Source organism: Amblyomma mixtum, chromosome 6 (assembly GCF_055824585.1).
Source record: "Amblyomma mixtum isolate Tamu chromosome 6, ASM5582458v1, whole genome shotgun sequence".
NCBI classification, from domain to species: Eukaryota; Metazoa; Arthropoda; class Arachnida; order Ixodida; family Ixodidae; genus Amblyomma; species Amblyomma mixtum.
The window spans coordinates 140,706,919-140,729,595 of NC_143017.1; the positions used below are offsets into that span (position 1 = coordinate 140,706,919).

Below are 22,677 nucleotides of genomic sequence, written 5' to 3' on the forward strand. Positions count from 1 at the left end.
TCCCAACCTAAGCCCTGTGGCATCCGGTTTAGTACCCGCTACTTCCTCGGACAGCACTGCTAGACTAGCCTCGCTGGATAAAGTTCTTGCGTTAAACCTTCCTAGGTTCAGTTTCCAACGGCGGCCTGTCCGGAGCGAGATTCTTAGCACCGTCCGCTTCGCCTCGGGTCTCACGGCCGGTTAATTAGTGTACTCGCATAGGTAGTCGTTACCGAGTACTGCACCAAGAGGGCCATATTCTGTTCTGGGGAGGGAGTGCGTTGTCATCTGTGGTCATCGACATTAGGCCGTACACCAACCCTGGTTACGTAGTTCCAACGACACGTGGATTGTTTTTTCTTTTATCGCGGATCGCGCTATGCTAAATCTTTGTAATAATTGTGTGGCACTGTTCGGATCGAGAGCAAGCTTATCAGCAAGAAAATACGCTTCGCGCGTTAGTTGAAACCAGCTACCCCCAATTTCAAACATAGCGCTTTTCACGCACTTAAGTTTCGTCGTAAGCACCGCTGCCTGCCTGTTGTCCTTCATTCGGTCCGGCCCCTCTTGCGAGGGGGACAGCGGCCTTGCTTTTGCACGATGGCCTTTCGGCATCCAATCACATTATAGCTGCGATTTTCTTGTTGCCTTTTCAAATCTCATTTAGCGGCGCTGGAAAACGGTAACGAGAAACATCAAGGATAATAGAATTGTTGCAACTGGTTTACTTTTGCGTAGCGACTCTACGGAGATTCATAGCTCTGCAAAGCCGACCGTTGCGACATTGTCATAAGTAGATGTTACGGTAGACGTGTCCGTTTTCATTTTTCTATATTCACATTCCTACCGGGTGCACATATCAAGTGACTGTCCGCATTAAAAGAAACGGATCCACGGATATTCTTGTCAAACGGCACGCGCGGAAAATTGGTCTTTACGTAAGGCCTTTTTTTTTTTTCTCCGTGCTTGCGTGCAGATTTTGTGCATGTATCCAGTTTCGCACCAGTGGGGAAAAATATAATCCTGGTATAGAATCTCAGGCATAGACCGCGGCAAATATCGATGGCCCGTGGTTTCGTAATTGGCCGGGTAATGGACGTGTTCTGTCACAAGCAGCCGGCTGTACCGCTGGGCGTTCGTCATGATTTATTGCGCTCAATTCTGCGCACGTGTCGCAAAATTCAAATGGCGCATTTAGCTTCGGTTACAGGTTTCGTCTTCGAGCAAGGAAAAACACTGAAATCGTTATGGAAAAGGAACGGCATTAGCTGGGCGCAATTTTATGTTTAATTCAGTCGTGTTTGAATCGGACAGAATTTGTTTACTATTATTTTAATCCGCCCTCCCTTTCTTGGTTTCATATTCTCCCCATTCCCGTGTTCAGCCATTTAAGCTTTCTGAAGATTTTAATGATTTTTGCGCCTTTCACTTTTCTTACACGTATCTCCTTGGTATTGAATTTCTTCGTCATCAGAAACAGAATTAGTGCCGCGACAAAGAGTGTCATTTCTTTATTCCACATTTTTTCTCTCGCTAAGTAATGAAAGCATAACGTCGTAATGGCATGGTGGCGTCCAGCTTTTGAACACATTCATTTTGGTGGTACTTACTTTATTTATGCTTCTCGGAAGCTGCTCTGCAATTACGGTTACTGCCAGCTTTTAGGCATCTTTTGTTTTATTTTTGGATTCAAGCATATCATGGGATGCTCGCGAAGAAGCGACATCCGTTACCATGCGAATATATTTTATTGTTGAGATCTGATGGGATTGCCAGACTTGCTTTGTTTGATAAATGCGCGCAAAGGCGCGTGTGTTCTGCGAAACTTACGATGAAGGTGATTTTTCAAGGAGTACCGCGGGGAGACCTAATTTGTAGCGTCAAGACAGTACGCGACGCAAGACGTGTAAAACCAACATCCTCAGCTTGAAAAACATGAGGGAAGGGGCATAATGGAATTTTATTTCTTACGCTCCGATTTCGAGGCATGCTATCACAGTCTAGAGATAACTGTAAGGTCTTTCCACAAAGAGATTGCATGTACTAAACACTACCGCTGCCTCATTTGTGTGCACCGTGAGGGCCTCTTTTAGTCTTAATTTGTTTTCTCTCTTTCAAAAACGAAAAAAAAAAAACGGGGGGGGGGGGGGGGGTTATGCCGTTGCGCAGTTGTCTTGCGTTCGGATCTTTCAAAAATTCTCTTATCCCGCGGCCGCTGCGATGACAAGAGCGAGATTCTCCGGGCGTTTGGCGAAAAACCGCATTGCGGCAGGTAAGCCCTCCCTCCCTCCGTCCTGTTTCCATTCGGTGCTGGAAAAAGACGCACCCCTCGAATGCTTTCTGTCGTGTGTCACCACATTTTCCGCGGACTGTGCATCCCCGGCGCTGTTTTCCGTGGCGAGCTTCTGTCTCTTGGCAGCGGCTCTCTCTCCCCCTCTCTCCTACTCCTTACCTTTCACCTGTTATCCACGAGCGGCGGCACGCCCCGTGCCTCGTGCGCCTTGTGTACCCAGTCGCTGCAAGGAGCTAACAGTAGAGGAGGAGAAGGCCTGAGCCCTAATGCGCTTTTGCTCAGGAGCTTTCGTCCGAGAACTCGAGACACGGCACGCTCCTGTCGGAGCCTCTCTAGGCCTGAGGAACTTCAAGCTTCCGTATTCAGAGTCTGCTCGCCGATGCATCTTGTCGTTCGTATGCTTAGGACGTGGCGCCAGTTTTTTTTTTTTTTCCTTTCTTCATCATTAGTCTAGCGCTCTGTTTTGTGCGCCTGACGGCGTTAGGTTTTCACGTTTTTATTTCCTTTTGTTTCCGGATTTCGCTGCGTGCTCATTCTCTCAGCCTCGGGAACGTAGTTGTCACTTCTCAACACCCCACCTTTCGTGGAAATCGGTCTGCGCCGCGTGTTTGCCGCATTTTCGGCGTCCGGACGTATGGGCTTCGCGCCCGCGTATGTTCGGCAAAGTGGTGACATCTGCGGCTTGTGTTCCAGTCGCCGTTGCGCTTCAGCATCTCTCCCCCTTTCTCGTTCTCCTCCGCGTACCTTTCATATTAGAGGCGTAGTCAACGTCCGAATGTCGGATTTAGTTTGAGCAGCCGCTTTGTTGTCTTACTTTCGCTTTTTTTTTTTTTTTTTTGCTGAGGCTGACGTATGTATATAAGCCTTACGGGCGCATTTCCCTACATTCACCTGAGTTGGGAATCCGCTTCACCGTACACGCGGGCTCATTGCTTTGTTACCCCTGATACCCTTCACCTTCAAAGAGTGTACAATATGTGCAGGACTTTCCGTTCTAAGAAGCCTTAATCCAGCGTGTTCTTGTTCTTGCTTCGCGGTTATTCGTCCTGTTTTCTTTCTTTAAGTTTTTTTGCGGACTGTGTGTTGCGCTGCCCCTGTCTAGCTCTCAAAGGCGAGCGACAGCAAAGAAGTTCACTGGAATAAAGTCTGCGTCTTTTGTGTCGCTGTGCTTTGGATCTCGAATTCGCATTTGCTTCGTTCTTTTTTCTTGGCCATCTGACGTGAATATATTTGGAGCGTTGCAAAACGCCATCTTGTCACGTGCGCTCCTAACGGTCCCCTTCATCTCGTTTCAGTGCGGGCGTCAAAAGGTTCTTTGTTCAGATGGGTTTTGGTTAGGTGCAGCTATAGCTTGCCTATGTCTATTTTGAGGTTGTCTTTCTTTATCGTAGCGCGTAGCAAGAAGTTTGGGTCTTTGACTGTCGGTAACAAGAGGTTAGTTTGCGCTAGCTGAGACGTAGAGCTTTCATCCAAACCATATCACGTCGCCTCTTTGCTGTGTCTTTTTCACGTTTCTTGATTAGTGTGTGTTCTTCAGCGCGTAGCTTCTTTACGCGCGTGCATTTCTTGCTGTGAGCTTCTAAGCGCTTTGCTTCTTAGCGTGGTTGCTCGACGGAGTGAAATGGTGACCCGGCTGTCCATCTTGCCACAGCTGAGACCTCCCGCCCACATTACGGCGAATTGATGCCTTTCCGATGCTCTTAAAAATGCGTCAATAGAAACCACCTAGAGCCCGAGACGCTGGAAGAAACTCTTTTTTTTTTTTTTTTTAGCGTAGCCTGAGCTCCCCCTTGTCAGAGACTTGGGAGTTGATTGTGAGTGCTCCCGCTGGTCTCTCGTATTTTAATGCTTTCCCTCTCGGCGCGCTCAAGTTTCGGTCTGCAAGAATTTGATCAGGGCTGGACGCAGCAAATAATGTACTTTTGAGCAGCATTTGGGAGTCTCTCTAGGTCCGCAGACGATTTGAGTGGCCAGTTCCTACTTCTCTGTCTTGCTTTTTGTTTGCTTGTTTTTTAGTTGTGGATTTTGTGTCATCACTTGACACATTAAGGTGCCGAGGTTAGCTTAGTCTCTGAAGCTTTTTCCGAAGCTTGGTTAGCTTTTGCTAATCTTTTGAACAGGGGCGAGAAAGTTAGCCATGAGTTTGCGAACTTTGTCGCGGAAAGTAAGGCTGTTGAGAACGGTCACGCGAAACGACACGATAACAATGAGTATGAAAGCGATGAACCCACATCGTTTAGGTGTTTTCAGTGCTGTCTGCTTGTGGGTAACGGTCTCGTCTGCTGTGACTCTCGTAAAGCGACTTCTGTGGCATATTTATTCGCACATTGTTCTTATCTTGATTTCTATGTTCATGTCGTTTAAGTCGTCGCGGTTGGGGCTAAAAGAAGTGCAGCGAAAATCACGGTGACATAGTAACCTTAAATTACGAAAATGCGCACTGTCCATATGGTACTACCGATACCGTCGCCGGCATTTTACGTGTGTTGCCGCAATATCATTGCAGTGACCTTCCACCAGAGTGCCTAATCATGTCCATGCGGCTCGCTGGTATAGAACTGAAGATTGCATCGGTATTTATTCCCTTGTGTTGAACCACGAATTCATATTGCATGACGTAGTTGTAAACTGAAGAAACTACGAAATAAAAATGTTTTCAGAACTAACTGTTATATCGATTGCTGACGAAGGTGAGAAATCCCCATTTTGTTTATTTTGTTTTGTTTTTACTGTTTTGCCTTGCAGAAAAGGACGTGGTCGACCTGATACTCGAACACATGATCGACGATACAAAGACCCGTCGCAGCGTGTTACTACAGCTAAAGAACCTCGGCCTCGTGGACAACGTCGCAGCGTTCAAAAAGAAGGCCAGGTAAGAGGTCCTGTGCTTTCAGTGGGCAACTTTTGTATGCCTAGGTATAGGCCATTCAAAGCTAGACTTGGAGTCTGCTTGAGATGAAACGGATGCCTCGGATAAACGATAGATCCTACGTATGATATCCGTGCTCAGTACCACGTTGGCAAGAGCTCCAGATCATCGGCATGGCTCACGACCTTGCTCCGACGGAAATGTAGTTTCCTCGCGCGGTAGTATCTCTCCGCATGAACATGAAGACTAGTGTGGACTCGTGGAGTCCTTTCCTTGTCGGATATGCCAGCAGGTGTTGATTCAGAATAAAACTTTGCTGTTCGCTGTTCCATCCTCTGTCGTTTATCCTGACGGCAACCTCTTCGTCAAGTTTTATTAGAAGTTCCTCAAAGTTGCTATGGGTGTTGCTGGCGAATAGGATAGAAAACGAAGCCGTTCGCTTGGACGTGTCTGTACGATCAGACGTCAACCTATTCATCTTTGTCCCGCATGACGGGTGCCTCGTCCGTTGCCGTAACCCGTCGTCATCGGTAAGGTGCTCAAGCGCGCACGAACCAACTCACGGCGCCCCGTATATTTCATTTCTCTCCCCTCTGTCTGTTACTCTGATTATCCCCGATGAAGACAGAGGCCGCGCGCCCACTCTGACATACTGCCTCCGTCCGTACCGGCGTAATTCTGTATTCCGGTCCCGCCGGGGACCGCTCCCTTCTCCTTATTGTTCCTGCTAACAAATCGCGCACCGCTGTCGGACACGGTGAAAAGGGAAGAAAAGGGACCACCTTCTCCATAGTCGACTGCCTTCGTCTCTCGCCATGCTCTCTCTCTCTCTGTCTCTCCACCCCCACCCCCCTTCCCCCTCTCCTTCGGTTCAACCCGCTCGGCACGCTGCACCGTTGTGTCCTCACCCACCACTTTCCTGTTTATGTATTTCCTTTTTTTTTCAACTCCTGGGTGACACGCGGGCTAGGGAAAGAAATGAGGAAGAAAAGGGGAATAAAAAGGAATGGAAGGCGGCGAGCCTTTGTTTGTGCGCCCCTGTGAGGCCGGTTCATTGTCGGGTCTTTCCGTGACGGATGTTCTGCTCCGTTGGCGTCGACAAATAGACAGATTAATGCCACGTTGGCCCGGTCCCCGGGTTCGGCCGCTGTGGCAGGGCCGGCGGGCGCGCGCGCGTCCTCGTCCCAGAAAGTTTAGACATGCTGGCTTCATTTTTCATCGCTTTCTTCTGGCGCTTCTCGTCTCCGCTTGTCGCTTCTCCCGTTTTGTTCTTTCTGTTTTCTCATCTCTCTCTTTTTCTTTGCCTTTCGTGCTTTTCGTTTTATTTGCTCTCAGTTCTTCTTAATCGTGCCTCGTCGGTCGCTGAGAATGTATACTACTGAGGCCCGCCTTTATGCATGCATTCGCCAGGTTCATTTTCCTTCCTGACAGCCATTGTGTCCGGCCTATAGACGCGCATTGACCGCTTCGCGTTCTGTCGTTCATTGTTTTCCTATTTTCCCCTTTTATTTCCACCTTTTTTCCCTATTACCCGTTCCGGTGGGGTTTTACATTATATACGCTTTGAAAATTGGGTGGAATGTAATTTCGATCTTCTATTGCGCTACTACTTTATTGTACCTGTTTCAACCTGCGGATCGTGTCGGAAAGGGGACCAAGCTCTTCTTCGTCGCGGGCGCTCCGGCAAGAGACCGGAAGAGCTTTCTTCTCCCTTAATAGAGTTGAGTCCGAAGGAACTCATCGTGCATTATTCGAAGCCCCAGAGCTACGTCTAGATTAAATTTTGATCTAAGAAGTTCTTCGCGTCGTGTTTCTTATTATTTTTTTTATTTTTGCGCGGGACCTACGCACGGAGGCTCGCGTTCCTTCTACTTGGATGTTTAAGAATTTACCAGCGGTCGCATTTCCCCCGACCATTCAAGGATTACGAGAAACGAGTTGAGTCTTCGTTATGCGCAAGTTATTCATGAGTCTTAGGCGCTAAAACATATTGTCTCGACATTTTTGCGTTCTTTATTTCTCTTCGTCACTTCCTCTTTACGCTGTTTCCTGGAACGGGTCCATCTTTGTTCACTTAACATGCTTCTGTTCGCATTAGCAGCACACCTGGCTCTACTCACCGTTGAGTGTCGCCCCGAGAATTTCACTGTTTCTTCCGCTTCTTTTTTTCTCTCCTTCGTATTTTTTCTTCTTCTCTTCTTATCATTAGTTTTTCCTTTCCTTTTCTGCTAAACCTTCAGGGCCAACGCCCCCTGGCGGGGCGAAGACGTGGCGGAGCTCCAGGAGCTTTACGACAAGTACCGTGAATCTACAGGTGAGTGTCCTAGACCTTGCTCGCTTTCCATTCCACCTTGCCGGAAAGCATAGGAGGTTTTTCCCGACTGCGTAGGAAATACGGAGAGCCAATGAGCCGCTGTTAGGATTACTTAGGATGCCACAATAAATCCGAAAAAAAGAGGCAGTAAGGAGGCTTCCAGAACTATCGGCATAGCATGTAAATTTGCCACACCGTTCGTACCTTAGCATTAGCTTTGACCAGCGGAGTCCAAGTTATGCCTTAAGCAAGTACCGATATGGCTCTAGAGTGATTTGCGTTAGCCACTCGGCGTTTGTTGTGTTTTTTTTTCTTTTATCGACTGACATTTTGTTGGGCACTCGTGGGAAGCAGGAAAAAACGCGCATTGCCGTTATTACTTCCTCAGCAGTTGCAGCACGCGATCTCTTTTGCATTAATCTTCGAATGCATCAAATCTTGAATTCAGTTCAGGGTATACAGCGCATTTTCATTCTGCGTCATTCTGTCTGTTTCGTCACTCTGTCGCCTAGGTACGCGGTGCCGACTGTGACTGTGTGCTCGGCAGCACCGATTACGGCGAATCTCAGCATGTTCTAACCAAAAATTCTGCTTCTTCGTTTGCCGCCGTGGTGGCTCAGCGGGTTCGACGCTCGGCTGCTGACCCGAAAGACGCGGGTTCGATCCCGGCCGCGGCGGTCGAATTTCGATGGAGGCGAAATTCTGGAGGCCCGTGTGCTGTGCGATGTCAGTGCACGTTAAAGAACCCCAGGTGGTCGAAATTTCCGGAGCCATTCACAACGGCGTCTCGCATAGCCCGAGTGGCTTTGGGACTTTAAACCCCCATAAACTAAACCTAAACCATCTACTTCTTCGTTTAAAATATATACACGCGTGCACACGCGTACTCACTGAGTAAATCACTTGGCTTCGCTTGGCTTTTAGCGCTTGCTGCCTTTGCTCGATTTGGAGAGGAAAATTGAGCTGAGCTTAACTTCTTGTCCTGTCATCGTGTGCGTCCGTCCGCGCGCCGTTTTGCATTGCAATTCTTTGTCACCTGTCTATCACCTTCTTTAGTTTCTCTTAGTTATACTCGGCTACGGAACAACGCTATAATCGGATACAATTCGAGAACAGATACAATACGAGAACACAGTGGCCCCTCAAAGGAAGCCCTCGAGGCAGTGACGCCGACGGGTCCTCATGACGTCTCGGTTAATCCTTTAGCGTGAAATCGCGGGTGGCTCGCAGGTGCCTCCGCGAAATGGGATGAACCGTGACGTTATGACAATCGCCGATGCCATTAGCTGGAGGGCCTCTTTCGAGGGGCGTTTGCCGCTAAGTTCTTGAGTTGTGTCCAACTATGGTGAGTCTGTGCTCGAGAACAGGCTCCCCTAGCCAGAAGTCCTTGACTTGTATCTTACGACGCGCTCTTAGTACACTCAGGGTTATCGAGCGACCTCTCTAGTTTCTCACCGAAGGCGCTAAGCTCGCAACGGCTCGTGGTGCGGCTCCCGTCGTGTCTTCGCAGACATAATGGGCCAGATCATGGAGCACCTGAGCGTCAAGAGACCCCGGCACCGCGTCGTCGACAAGCTGCTCGAGCTGGGCCTGGTGTGCAGCCGCCAGGAGCTGCGCAAGAAGCGGGCACGCAAGAAGGACGGCGCCGCCCGCTCTCCCGGGGGCCGTGGCCGGCGAGGCTCGGACGACGGCTCCGGATCTTCGTCCTCGGACGACGAGGGGGACCGCATCTACGGTGAGCGCGCCCACCCCTTCTCAATTGTTCGCGTTTCGACCGGCTCCGCGTCAAACGGGAAGGACGTCGGCGACAATCTTTTCTCGTGGCGCGCGGCTAGCGTTGCTCTATAGTGTGGCCTAAAAGGTTTGAGACAGCAAATTTTGAGCCTACGGAAAGCCTCTCAAGGGTTTCTTCCATATGTAAATTCATCCACGGACAAGTATTGGACGCGGCAAACGTTTGCGAAATATTTTAATTCAGATCTAAAGGGTGTACTTTACACGTTCTCTGCGGCAGTTCGGAGCCTTGATCCCATTTTCTTTCGTTCAAATTTAAGCAGCGCTAACTTTTAGGACGAATACATAGAGGACATGACAGGACGGGCGCTGACTCCAACTATGTTTATTGAACACGTTTTTCGTAGAACATATAAGAAAAGACGACCGTGAGCTCATGCGCATCTGCGCTCACGGTTCTACGAAAAACGTGTTCAATAAACATAGTTAGAGTCAGCGCCCGCCCTGTCATATCCTCTGTGTATTCGTCCTAAAAGTTAGCGCTGCTTAAATTTGAACGAAATAAAATGTATAACCAACTAGCCCCGCAACGTGTTTTACTAAGTTACGTGTTTTACAACGTGTTTTACCTGCTAACTTTCCAGGTTCGTTACCTCACATTTTGTAAAGAATTAAGGAGTGATGATAGATTCCTTGTTGCGGTGTCGTGCCCCTACGACTTGAAGCGCTTTTTTATCAGTCTTCTCCATATTTGCTGTACCACGTTTGCCTTTGATTTCCTATGCCAGCTTATGTTATTGCTGTCCGGCGATGTCGAAGAGAACCCTGGACCTCCCTCTAATAGCGACGACATTGAAATCCAGGAAGCCATCAAGCGCTTAGAGATCAGCCTTACAGCGATGCACGCTGAGCTTGAGCAAATTAAATTGATTCAAAATGCACAAGAGAAGCGGATATCTGACTTTTTAAATAGCACAAATAATTTTGATGCAGATAAACAAAGTGTCTCGGGCAATGTTTTCGACGCAGGAGTGTCACATAAGCTGGAACGTGAAATAGCCGCCTTGAAAGCAGCAAGCGTTGACACCAGCAATCGAATGCGCAGGGCAAATCTTTTGTTCTTTGGGATCAACGATTCCTTCAATGAGCAATGGAAAGATTCCGAGGAAAAAGTTCTTTCGCTCTGTGAAAACAATCTAGACCTAAAACTTGATCCTTCATGCATAGAGCGTGCACACCGTCTTGGTAACTTTTCAACATCAAAAAAGCGCCCTATAATCGTAAAATTCGCTCATTTCAAGACAAAAGAAACCATACTGAGTTGCGGACGTAAGCTCAAAGACACAGATTTTGCAATTAGAGAGGACTTCGCAGCTCCCACGCGGTTTGCACGCTCAAAACTGTTGGCTTTCATCCGGCCGCTGAAATGTGCATTTAAGCTCAGCTTTGATAAACTGTACGTAGGAAGCAAGTGCTACTTTTATGACCCCGCATCTGATAGTGTCAAAGAACACACCATGCCTCGCCCCACACGTCACAACGCCGCACCACCCGATAGCATCCATGACAATGGTAATTGACGTACTGCCACACAACCCACCCGGGCTCCCTTCAGCACTCGGCCGCGCTCTTTTCTGGATTTAAACATCACATTTACTAACATACGAAGTGTAATGCCGAAACGTGAAGAACTTCTCTGCTTTATCGAGGACAGCAATACAGACATCATTCTACTCACTGAAACGTGGCTACACCAGGACATATACGACCACGAAATTTTTCCCTCCAACGCTAACTTAACACTATATCGTCGCGACAGACAGGGCAAAAGAGGAGGAGGAGTACTTCTAGCCGTGAAAAGCACCGTATCATCATCGCTCATTAGCCACGACGATATCATAGAACTGACGTGGGTCTGCGTACAATGTACAGGTATCAAAACTGTTTTCGGTATCTGCTACCGTCCTCCTGGAAATAGCCCATCATTCTGCAATTCCCTTCGCCTTTCACTTACATCGATTCGGAGCAAGCTACCCAACGCGCCTATCTTTCTTTTTGGTGACTTTAACTATCCGACTATCAACTGGCCTCTGCTATCAGAACCTCACAAATCACAATCAAACGAAGCAAAACAGTTCCTTGATTTAGTTCTAGATTTCAACTTACATCAGGTAATAACATGCCCAACAAGAGGCGACAATACACTGGATCTTTTACTGACATCTAATCCAGACGACATTAAAAGCATAAACATATTACCGGGCTTCAGCGATCATAGCCTACTTCATATATGCATCTCATTACCTATCAAAAAGAGATCTCCTACCCAAAAGCTTATCACTGATTATAAGAGAGCGGACTTTGAAGCAATTAACCGGGAACTTGAACAGTTTTATGAACACTTTAGTACTATATACTCATCTCGCTCTGTCAACACGAATTGGGAATTATATAAAAACATGATACTTAATTTACAAGCTTCTTACATTCCCACCGTCCTTATAAAGACTGATTTAAACAACCAATGGTTCAACAACCGTCTTAAAAGCCTCCTTAACAAGAAAAAACGGCACTACAGGCACGCGAAACTAGTTAATAGCTGCACGGCATGGGAGCGATACCGTCTTAGTGCAAATAATTATGTTAAAGAATTGAAGGCGTCTAAAAAGAAATTTTTTTCTTCTGATCTGCTATCAATATTACAGTCAAACCCAAGTAAATTCTGGCGAATTCTTTCCCCCAAAAGCCATACTAAGCAGTTCGAACTCTCAGGAGATGATGACCAACCGGTCGAGGTAGAACAATGCGCGACGGCTCTTAACAAGTATTTTTCCTCAGTGTTTTCTTCCACTAACGCTATTGTTCCTTCCATGCATGAGTTTCCAGTGACTTCAATGCCAGAAATAGAAATTAATGCCGATGGAATAGCCAACTTAATTAACTCCCTCAAACTATCGTCGTCAGCTGGATGTGACCAAATTAGCACCAAAATGTTAAAGAATACTACCGCAATATCAAGTAAAATACTATACCTGTTGTTCTCACAGTCGCTAAGTACCGGCGAAGTTCCTCACGACTGGAAAAAAGCAAAAATAATTCCTATTTACAAATCAGGAGATCGGTCAAAACCAAACAACTATCGACCAATTTCGCTCACCAGCATCCCGTCCAAACTCCTTGAGCACGTTATAGCATCAAATTTAATCGCTCATCTTGAATCACTAAATTACTTTTACCCGCACCAACATGGCTTTCGAAAACTACTATCATGCGAAACACAGCTCGCCGAATTCACTCACGACATCCTTCAGTACATGGACAATCGCCTACAAATTGATGCCATCTTTCTCGACTTTTCTAAGGCATTCGACCGTGTTCCGCATAATCATCTGCTAGCTAAACTTGCTTTACTTGGAATCCCGCAAACATTACTTATCTGGCTCGAGCACTTTCTTAAAGGGCGCGTGCAATTTACATTCGCCAACTGTTGCAGCTCATCGCATACTGACGTCACATCAGGTGTCCCCCAGGGCGCAGGGTTATCACCGTTGTTATTCTTAATCTACATAAATGATCTCCCATCTAACACAATAACCAAACTTCGACTTTTTGCGGATGACTGCGTCGTTTATAACATCATCCATGCCCCTGAAGACACCATTAATCTACAAAATGATATAGACACAATTGCATCATGGTGTGAAAAATGGCACATGCCACTTAACCTAGACAAATGCCAACTCATGTCCTTTTCTCGTAAAAAAACCTCTATTAACTGCACATACCATATTAATTCAACTCCCATTGCCCGAACTTCCTCTTACAAATACCTTGGCGTTCACCTTTCTTCATCCTTGTCATGGGTCACTCATATTAATTCAATATGCTCCCAGGCCTCACGCACTCTTGGTTATCTGCGACGGAACCTAACATCAGCACCACCTGAAATCAGACAACTAGCTTATCAGACATACGTACGCCCAAAGCTTGAATACGCCTCATCCATCTGGAACCCTTCACAAGCATACCTTACAAATGAATTAGAAGCCGTTCAAAATCGAGCTGCACGGTTTATCATGTCAAAGTACTCGCGTGATAGTAGTGTCACTGCATTAAAACGAGCCCTTTCCCTCCCAAGTCTCCAATCACGTCGCATCGTATCACGCCTATGCCTCCTTCATTCCTTTTTCTACCGCCCTATTAACAGGCACCCTTTGCTGCAGCCGCCATCAAGAATATCCCCTCGCCTAAACCACACTCATCCCATAGCTCCCATGAAAGGCCGCACATCAGCTATGAATGATTCATTCTTTCCCGATGCAATAGCCCGATGGAATGCCCTGCCTGATAATATTGCTTCTTGCACAGATCGAGCAATTTTCCGCACTTTATTAGCGAATCACCTGTGTCTTACGTGATGTATTCGGCTTCATCAAATAATCTGATCAAGTGTTACTGTCTCCTTTAATGTTTTTTTTTTTTTTGCTCTGTTTCGTTTCATTGCTTTTTGTTTTTGTTTTTGTTGAGCTGGTACTATATGTTACACACTGTTCTTGCCCCCGCCTTATGTAATGCCCACGGGCCCTTAAGGCTTCAATAAATGAAATGAAATGAAATGAAGTGAACTTGATCCCATGTGTGGGCCACCTTTAATATTTCTTGGACACCATATGGCCGCAAACAGATGGCAATGGCTACCTTGCATGTGTGCTTTTTGCAAGTTCCTTTGGAAATCTAAGCTGTCGTTCGGCTTCATCGCTGGACTCAGTATTCGTGCCGCACGCCAGGAATGCACGACCGGACCCACCGGTGACCCATGACGTAGTGAACGTGTTAAGTGAGCTTTCTCGCTATCGAACTCATCGCTGGAGTGATAGTTAATGACGTATTAGCTTTGGAAAGACATCAGTGAATGCTAGTGACGCCACGGCTCAGTAAGGGGACGTACATATGAACGGCGACGCGCGACGTCGGCGGTCGGTGGGCTGATCGGCAGTTACCGTCGCAGGCGCACCAGCATCGGCGGCCGATCGAAACTAAGCGAAACGAGTGACTACATTTCATAAGTTCACACTTCGACACGCACCATCGGTTACCACTGGAGTTTTAAATATTTAATTGACGCCCAACGCTTTCTGATACGAGTAGGCCTAGCGGGTCCGCGGGGTTCGTGCGTACGATGTCGGCCACATTGGGGAGCGAATTCACAACATTTAGCGAATGCAAATGGTCATCCAGTATAGTTTTGAAACAGTGACCTGAAATCTACGATTGCTTACATCTCAGGATAATTAGCGGGAAACACCGCTGCTAGGGAGTGTAGGTGAAACCCAACCTGCCGAGCAATGCTAGCTCATCGGCGTCGCTTGTGGGCAACAAATTGTGCCATTTTTATTATTCGAACTGGCGCCGAACGCACATCGGTATAAAACAGTCTGAGTTGAAGTATATACAGGGTGTGTTTTTTCCTGGGCGAACGGGCGAACGAGAGGCGGTCTGCGCATGCAGGATCGTTGAAGGGGGATATTGGGAATGCTGGGTAAAATCGGCAGTCGGCAATCGGCAGTCGGCAATCGGCCGTTGAAGAGAGCAGGTCGCTTGTACTGTGAACCGCTGTCGAAACGTCTTGTTACGCAGAATCATAGAACGTTTACTGGATCAGCAATACGCGATCAAATCTTGTGTAAATCTTGGTAAAACGGGCAAAGAGACTCATGACATGATTAAGGAGGCCTACGGTGACACTGTCATGGGTAGATAAGGTGTTTTTTGAGTGGCACAAGCGGTTCCGAGAAGGTCAGGAAAGAGTGAAGACGTCTACCGCTCCGGACGCCCTTCGACCAGCAAGACCAACGAAAATGTGTAGCGAGTGAAAGATTTACTGAACAGTGATCGTAGGATGAGTGTCAGAATGATTGATGATGACTTGAGCATTCCTCAAACCCAAGTTTTTGAGACCGTGACAGAAAACTTAGCCATGAGGAAAGTGTGCGCGAAGATGGTACCGGGAGTGTTGTCAGAGGAGCAAAAGGCCAACCGGAAAGCGACCTGCCAGGATCTTCATCATGTGAATGAGGACACCGATTTTTTGCCAAGCACAAGGCGGCAACTCTGCCTCATGCCCCCTACAGCCCGAATTGGCCCCGCCAGACTTCTTTCTACTCCCGAGAATAAAATCGACGCTCAAGGGGAAACATCACGGATCGGTAGAGGCGGTTCAACAGGCCGTGACGAGGTAGCTAAACAGCATTCCGGTCCAGGCGTTCCTGGAGGCGTACGAAAACTGGAAAACTTATTGGCAGCAGCGTGTAGGTGCGGAAGGGTGCTACTTTGTAAAATTATAATCGTTTGTACTATTCTCTTGAATAAATTTTATGAAATAAAATGAGTCCTACTACTTTCAGAACAGACCTTGTATATATATATATATATATATATATATATATATATATATATATATATATATATATATATATGTCACATCCGAGAAAGCACATATATATATATGTGCTTTCAGAACAGACCTTGTGTGTGTATATATATATATATATATATATATATATATATATATATATATATATATATATATATATATATGTATATATATATATATATATATATATATATATATATATATATATATATATATATGTCACATCCGAGAAAGCACATACAAAGAGCGAGAAACGCCTGCGGTATGAACAACACGGCTATCCCGTTCCTAGGATGGAGCTCGCATTCATCGGCGCTTCTTGCAGAGCTGTCGCAATGCGCAAACAAGTAAACGTACAACCAGTGCAAAAGAGAAGGGATTATTTAACATATAAGTAGAAAGCAGGTCGCATTTCATGGCGTGAGAACGCGCGGTTCAGTTGCTGCCCGTACACGTGCAGCTATGTAAACAAAATAATGCTCAGATGCAGTCGTCGTCATCGGCAAATTCCTAAGGCAACTTCGCGCTCGCGTGGTAACTGCTGCATTGTGTTGTGCTGTCTTGAACCGTTTACTTAGCGAATACACGGACTGTTAACTAAACAAGCAGCAGAAATAAGTGAGAAACTGATATGGACACCAATAGCCCGGAGCAGTCTCGTGGCGTGGCTGCGATATCTTGTGCCGTGGTAATGTGACGAAAGGATTGGTCGACTGCCGTTTCACTGCTGCGCTCTCAGCTAAGGGCCATCGACGAAGATGTCTCAAGAGTATCGGAGTAGTGTGGCAAAGCTAGATACAGTGTAGAAACCACGCTAGCAAACGCGGTCTCGGCTGGGATAGGCCTGTTAAGTGACTCCCTTGGTCTGAGAACTCGGTGTCGTCCCTCCGCTTGGCTTTTCTCAGTATATCGCTGTACCGACGCAGTTTGGCAGCATTTCGAAAGGGGCTGGTACGTGCAGCATTTTTTGAGAGAGCGGGCGACGCAGCAATGCATGCTTCACAAATTGTTGGGCCAACATGACAATAGTTGCTGCTCTTCTACGGTTCGCACGTCATAACGCAGCTCCGCGCTCAGAAGCCGAAGTCGCTGAGTATAAATAATGCAATAATAAATAATTTACGGTGCGTATATGAATTCCGGAGAGTGCATCGTGCATACCGAAGCAATACGCAACGTTTTAAACAAATAGCGCGCAAACCATAACAGTGGTGTCCACCCCTCCGCTATGAGTGAAGCTTCTCCACTGGGCGACTTGCTTGCACGAGTGAAGAGGGCGTGCAGAAACACATTGGTGACACTGGCGACGAAAAAAAAAACGGAGCACATCAGACACCTACAGCACACCATGTGCCGTTTTACCGCAGCCGTCACCGGAGTACCGGGAGCCCGCGCGCCGTCAGTGCGCATGCGTAGATCGCCTTGAGGGCGCCAGATGGCGCCAGGTACCCGGCAGCTGCACGCATGCCGGCCGCATCGGGACCAATCAGTGCGTGCGCACTGGTGGTGGACGGGCTGCCGGGACACCGGTGACGGTAGCGGTAATACGGCACACGATATGCTGGAGGTGTCTAGTGATGCATCACTAACCGCAGGTGGGACCCCGATTGGTTCGCTTCATACTCGTTTCGGTGTGCTAGCAGGTCCGACAGTTGCTAATTTCTGGGCAGCTGTCGGAGGTGGTGCCTTTGGGTGAAAAATGGGGAGGGGGGAGGGGAGGGGGGGGGGGGGGGGAGTCGCACACGCTTAAAGCATATTGTGAACTCCCTTGCAAAGGAAATAGGGGTCAGTGCGGCTTTTGAACAGAAAATATCTTGGGGAAGAGGGACACCACCATGCATAGGAGCAGCAGTGGGCTCAGATGAGCAGGAAATATAACCAAACAGCCAGCGCGTCACCGACGGGCGGTTTTTCAGGGCTTTGTAACACGTTTTCGTTAAAAATGTACACGTTTCTGTGCTGGCGCATTACGAGAAGACGTGGGAGCAAAACACTGGGTTTCAGTGCCAGGTGGCCAATGCTTCCAGAGGATCTTTAACTCTTCAGGTTACGAAACCCCGATGGAAATGCGGGCGTAAGGCATGGCCATTTTCCAGAAGTGAGCAGACGGAAGCGCTTGCCTCCCAGCAGGGACAGTGAGCATCTGTCGGCGCACGGAAACTTGTTTCTCCTTGTTTACCTTGCTTTAAGCAGCGCTGAGAAATCCATTTGTACTGCGCAAGTGGCGTTGCAGTCAACGGATTTTGTAGCTCTGGACCAGCTGGAATTGCAGTTTTCGTAGCGTCAGCCCTGTCGTCAATTTCGCGACTGTCGCGATCAGATAAGCTTTGTCACTTTGTCTCGCTGTGCTGTCAGCTGTTGTGAGCAGTGACTTAGTACATCGTTGCCGAAGGGGTGTTGGTGTTTATTAATAATGCGTCGTGTTCGAGTTACGGCTACTGGAACTTCCCGTAAGCTGCGCTTTATGGCGACATGCACCTCGCTTCAACAGAACAGACTTTGAGCTTACGATGCTTTTGCATACTCAAATTGAAAGCATGCTAAACGAGCCCAAAGGGGCGCCATTATCTCCCTCTCACTTTCACGTCTATACTTGATGCTGCGAAAAAAAAAAAAAAGAGTGGAAGCCGGCCAGTGAACGTCTCATTGAATCTCATTCTCTTTCCTTTTTTCTTTTTCCATTTTTTTTTACCAAGAAACTCAATTTTGGGGACAAAACGCGAATAGAGCGATTAATCAGCGCTCCTAATAATGGCGTCTCGGCCACGGCGAGTTCGTGAATAAAACGCGCTTGGGAACTGCTAATGGCCGGCCCGTACGAGACCGACGACAATGGCTGCCGCGAGCGCGAGGCGCGAGTTGGTCTTTTCAGCCTTGGCCCGAGCCTGGCCCTGAATAACGTCACCCCTGCGTCTGGCATGAATGCCGCGGCTCGCTGGGTTTTTGCCGCTCCCCATGTATCGCCCTCCGTGACGCACACCTCCTTTTTTTTCCCTCTTTTATTTGGCTTGGACGTTTTTTTTTTTATCTTTCATTCTGTTTGGCGGAAAAGCATAGTACAAATAAGAAATGAAGCGTAAAATAGTGCGCTCGCGTGGCTCTTCGAGGCGAGCGTATAAGTCAGAATTGAGGGCGGCGATTCCAGCAGTTAATTACCGTATTCCATTGCTTCGTTTCTTCTTTTTTTGTTATGTTTCGATTAAAACGTCGGGGTTTTTGAAGGAGGCTCGGGGGTACGAGAGGCATCGGTCAGAAGTTAAAAGGAAGATGAAGTAGTTTTGCGGCGTACAGAATGAAAGTACTGTCGGGAACATTCGCAAGAGTGAGGTTTAATCGCTTGCACTTGTTCTCCCCACTGTACTCAAGTGAAGAGCCCACTCGGATTGGTGAAGTGGGTATGAGATTCTCTGACTGCACTTTTCGATTATTTTTTTGTTTCCCCGTGGATGACGTGCAGAGCTCAGAAACAGCTCAGAATGTGCAGTGGAGTTTCATTAATTCGAACTCGCTTAATTCGATCTAACTCTCTGGCCCCATCAACATCGCGTCTATTGACGGGAGTCCGATATGAACTCCGGATAATTGGAGCAGATTTTCGGTTCTCATTGAGTTCGAAATATTGCGACTCGACTGTATGATCCTGTCATGTCGTCATAGCACATGTCATAGCGTTTTTGTTATAGTTGAATACAATTCAAGAACGAAACGGCTTTTCCCGGCAAAGGACCCCCCTTGCAGCCAATGGCGTCGGCCGATTCTCACGAACCTGCCAGCGTGACAATGCAGGCAGCTGCGTGGCAATGGTGGGAGGGGACTATGCCCTTTCATCTGCTCTGCACTGTCCGGCTAGCAGGCTCATAAGAATCGGTCGACGCCGTTGGCTGGAAGGTGCCCCTTTGAAGGGGAAAAACCGCTTCGTTCTTGAGTTGTATCCGGCTATAGCCCTCTCTCACAGCTTTTTTTTTTGTTTGTTTGAATTCCCGTTCGTTCATCTCGGCGAGTTCGGCGCGGTTGCCGTTCTTGAAGCAACTAGTTAACTCCCCCCTTGCAACATCGCGCGCCGCGCATTTTCTTGTTGTGCGCCTGCCATGCCGGGGAGAAGGAACCGCCCCCCCCCCCCCCTCCCCCTCTCTCTCTGTTTGTTTGCCTTTGCTCGCGACTCTCTCTGGTTTAAAGTTCTGACCGCCTGACAGCTCGGGTGTTCGGGGTTGCGCCGAAGTCAGTGCCTTGTTTGTACTTCCGCTGGGCTTTCGTTGCGTTACCTTTTCTCGTAAGCATGTTCCTACGGGGAAGAGTTGCAGGCCGGAGTGATGAGAAAATAAAGCGAAGGAAATGAAAGCAAGTAGATAACTACGCCAGGGAAAACGCCGGATGCCACTTGATCGTCTCGTTGCAGGGCCGATGGGGCCTCGCCTCAACGGAGTCTTTCTTCTGTTTGACTTTACTGTCACTGTACCCTGCCTTATTTTTCTTCGTTTCGTACATTCGCCCCGAGGCGATCGAATCCAATTAACAGTGCCGCTCAACTCGTTGTTAGGGGTAATGTTTACCCTCATTGGAGCCCCTTGGCAGGAGCAGAGGGCGCTGTGTGTGTTCTTCGGGAGGAAAAATAAAGAGGTGTATATGCGGGGGAAGGCGGCAGGTCAGGGAAAGCTGAAATGCTACCTTCTTCTTTACTGGCATCTTTCGTCTCTTTAGCCACCTCTCCCCCCTTCGTTTTTCTCTATCCTTTCTTTTTTTTTTAGCTTTATCTTCCTTTTTCGTAGTTATTGCCGCCTTGCTGTCTTCTTCTTTCAGCTGTTTCCTAGCGCTGGTTACTTCCGTTATTTATTTTCCACGCTGCTTCTCACCGGCCTTCTCGATCTCATCGAAAGTTTCACTCCGTCCGCGCAGCGGACGGCAGAGACTCCTGCGCGGCCGTGCGGCTGGCGTGTGATGAATTAAGGGAGAGGGGAAGGGGCTGGCGCGTCTGCCCAAGACACTTGAATCGTGGCGAAGATAGAGATGAGTGCGCTCACGTGTGCGTGCGTGCGCGCGCGCGCACACACAAGTTTGGCGGCGCTTTAGTCCACTTTCTTCTTCTTTCTCTCTCTCTATGTATCCCTCTCTCCTTCCACCCCGATGCCAAAGCCTCGGTTCACTTCGTGGCCGTGCAGACGGCTGACGGATTAGGCCAGCCCGTGCCGCCGTCCTAAGAATGAGTGCAGCTTTGGCAGTGGCGCGGCCGATGCTTTTGGTACTCGCCATCGCTGCCACCCCCCCTCTCCCTCTCTCTCTCGTCTCTCCTGGAGGATCCTCCTTCTCAGCCGTTGTGCTGCCTTCTCGCTGGCCACCACTTGGGATTTGCGGGGAGAAAAATATGAAACGGGGCCTGATGAGAAACGCTTCTGGCACCATTGATGGATTACGCAGGCTCTACCCTACTCATTCACCCTTACGTCTATTCCTCCTCCTCCTCCTCTCTCTCGCTACTCTTTCGGTCAAGGCTTTATTTTGCCGTCCGGTTATGTATGTGCTTCCGGAGACGGGTCCCTATTTTGGTGTTCGTTAGTCTGGCAGCGCCCGTTTGTTGTGTGTTTGTTGGCATCAGAGGAGCCATCTGCTTGGCAGATCCGTTCACTCTCAGCGTTGTCGATGTGTCGAGAGGGTCTCCCTTGTCGCCAGGAAAGCTTTCGCTCGTTGCTTTTCGAGAAAGGTGCAAGGAATGGAAACAGTGAGGGCATTTGGAATTTTTTTCTTTCTTCTCGCTCGCAATCTCTCTACTTTTTGCCGATAAAACTTCTTGTTTTATATCGCGTTTCTTTTTTTCTCTTCGTTCACGCCGTTGTTTGAATAGGAGCGTTGAAATCGTCGCACAAGGACAGGCAGGCAGGCATACGTTTGTGTGATGGTGCTACACTAACACACACACAGCGGCGCTCCGTACTAAACAATAATATTGAGTGCCAAAGTGTGGAAGCGAGCGAAGAGCGCGCGGCAACGCCATGGAACCGCAACTCACCCCCCCCCCCCCCCCCACACACACACACACACACTTCCAATTTGTGGAATGCGCTCGGAGTTTCCTGCGAAGTTCCCTTTTTTTGACGCGCGATTGCGTGCTTTTATTCACGCGCTGTGGTTGGTCGGTTTTTGTTCACTTTTTTTCTTTACCGCATCAGATTCGCGGCTGTTCCACGATGACGAAACCAACCCTGTTTTCTTTCTTACTTTCGTCGTGCGAACAGTCGGAAAGAATTTGGTCGAAATTGATTGCTCGTCGGGATTTCAAAAAGCGAGCCCGCCGCTGAAGATGGAAGCGTGTCTGGCTACGCGAGCGTTGTTTTGCTTTGCCCTGAGAAGGTTATGAGATATAATGACTAGCGTCTGCGGATTTAACTCGCTTCCTATCCAGCCGGCTGTTTGCTGCTTACTCGACGATATTTTTTTTTCTTTTAATCTCCTTTTCTTCGCATTTGTTTGGAAGCAGCTAGGGTACTTTGTAAGCTGAATTGAGGTCCTTATCACTGAGCAAGCGTTATTAATTGGACTTTAGTTCGAGCCAACCTAGTGTCTTGTTGGGAAAAAATATTATTTTAGTTTTATTGTTGCTTTGCTTGTACCTCAGATGAGACTTAGATCATGCCAATAAACGACAAAAGTAATTGATGGAGCAGAGCGTGGTTTGGCGCTCTCATCTGAGTTTGAAAAAGTGTGGGAAAGGAGAAGCTGGCCTAGGTAAGGTGCGTGGATTTCGCAAGAGTCTGAATATTCGTGGATCGACTGCGAGACGGGAAAGGTATTCTGCGAGGCAGTGGTTGAATTTCGTAATTACAAAGCTGGCATTTTTTTAGTTCGCGACAACTGCAGGGGGGGGGGGGGGGGGGGGGGGGGGGGGGGGGGTGGGGGGGGGGGGGGCGTATTATTGAGAACGTACGCAGTACTGCGTCGTGATTCTTTTGTTATTGCCTGGCCTCCTCGTCTGGTGTCGTAATTTCCAAGCGATTTTAGAAAAAAAAAGAAGACTGACGTGCAGTACCGGCTGCTCAGAATTCATGCGGCTTCTGCTGCGCTTC

At 48.0% G+C, this 22,677-nt stretch overlaps 1 protein-coding gene across 4 annotated transcripts in view; it reads left to right on the forward strand.

The window, feature by feature from the left end:
• timeout (circadian regulator timeout) overlaps positions 1-22,677 on the forward strand; it is a 320,135-nt gene that overhangs the window by 258,888 nt on the left and 38,570 nt on the right. For all 4 annotated transcript variants that reach the window (XM_089549434.1, XM_089549433.1, XM_089549437.1 and 1 more), the window contains 3 exons: positions 5,018-5,144; positions 7,382-7,455; positions 8,966-9,190. In XM_089549434.1, coding sequence (XP_089405560.1) covers positions 5,018-5,144; positions 7,382-7,455; positions 8,966-9,190 — 426 coding nt within the window. The remainder of the gene's footprint in view (positions 1-5,017; positions 5,145-7,381; positions 7,456-8,965; positions 9,191-22,677) is intronic.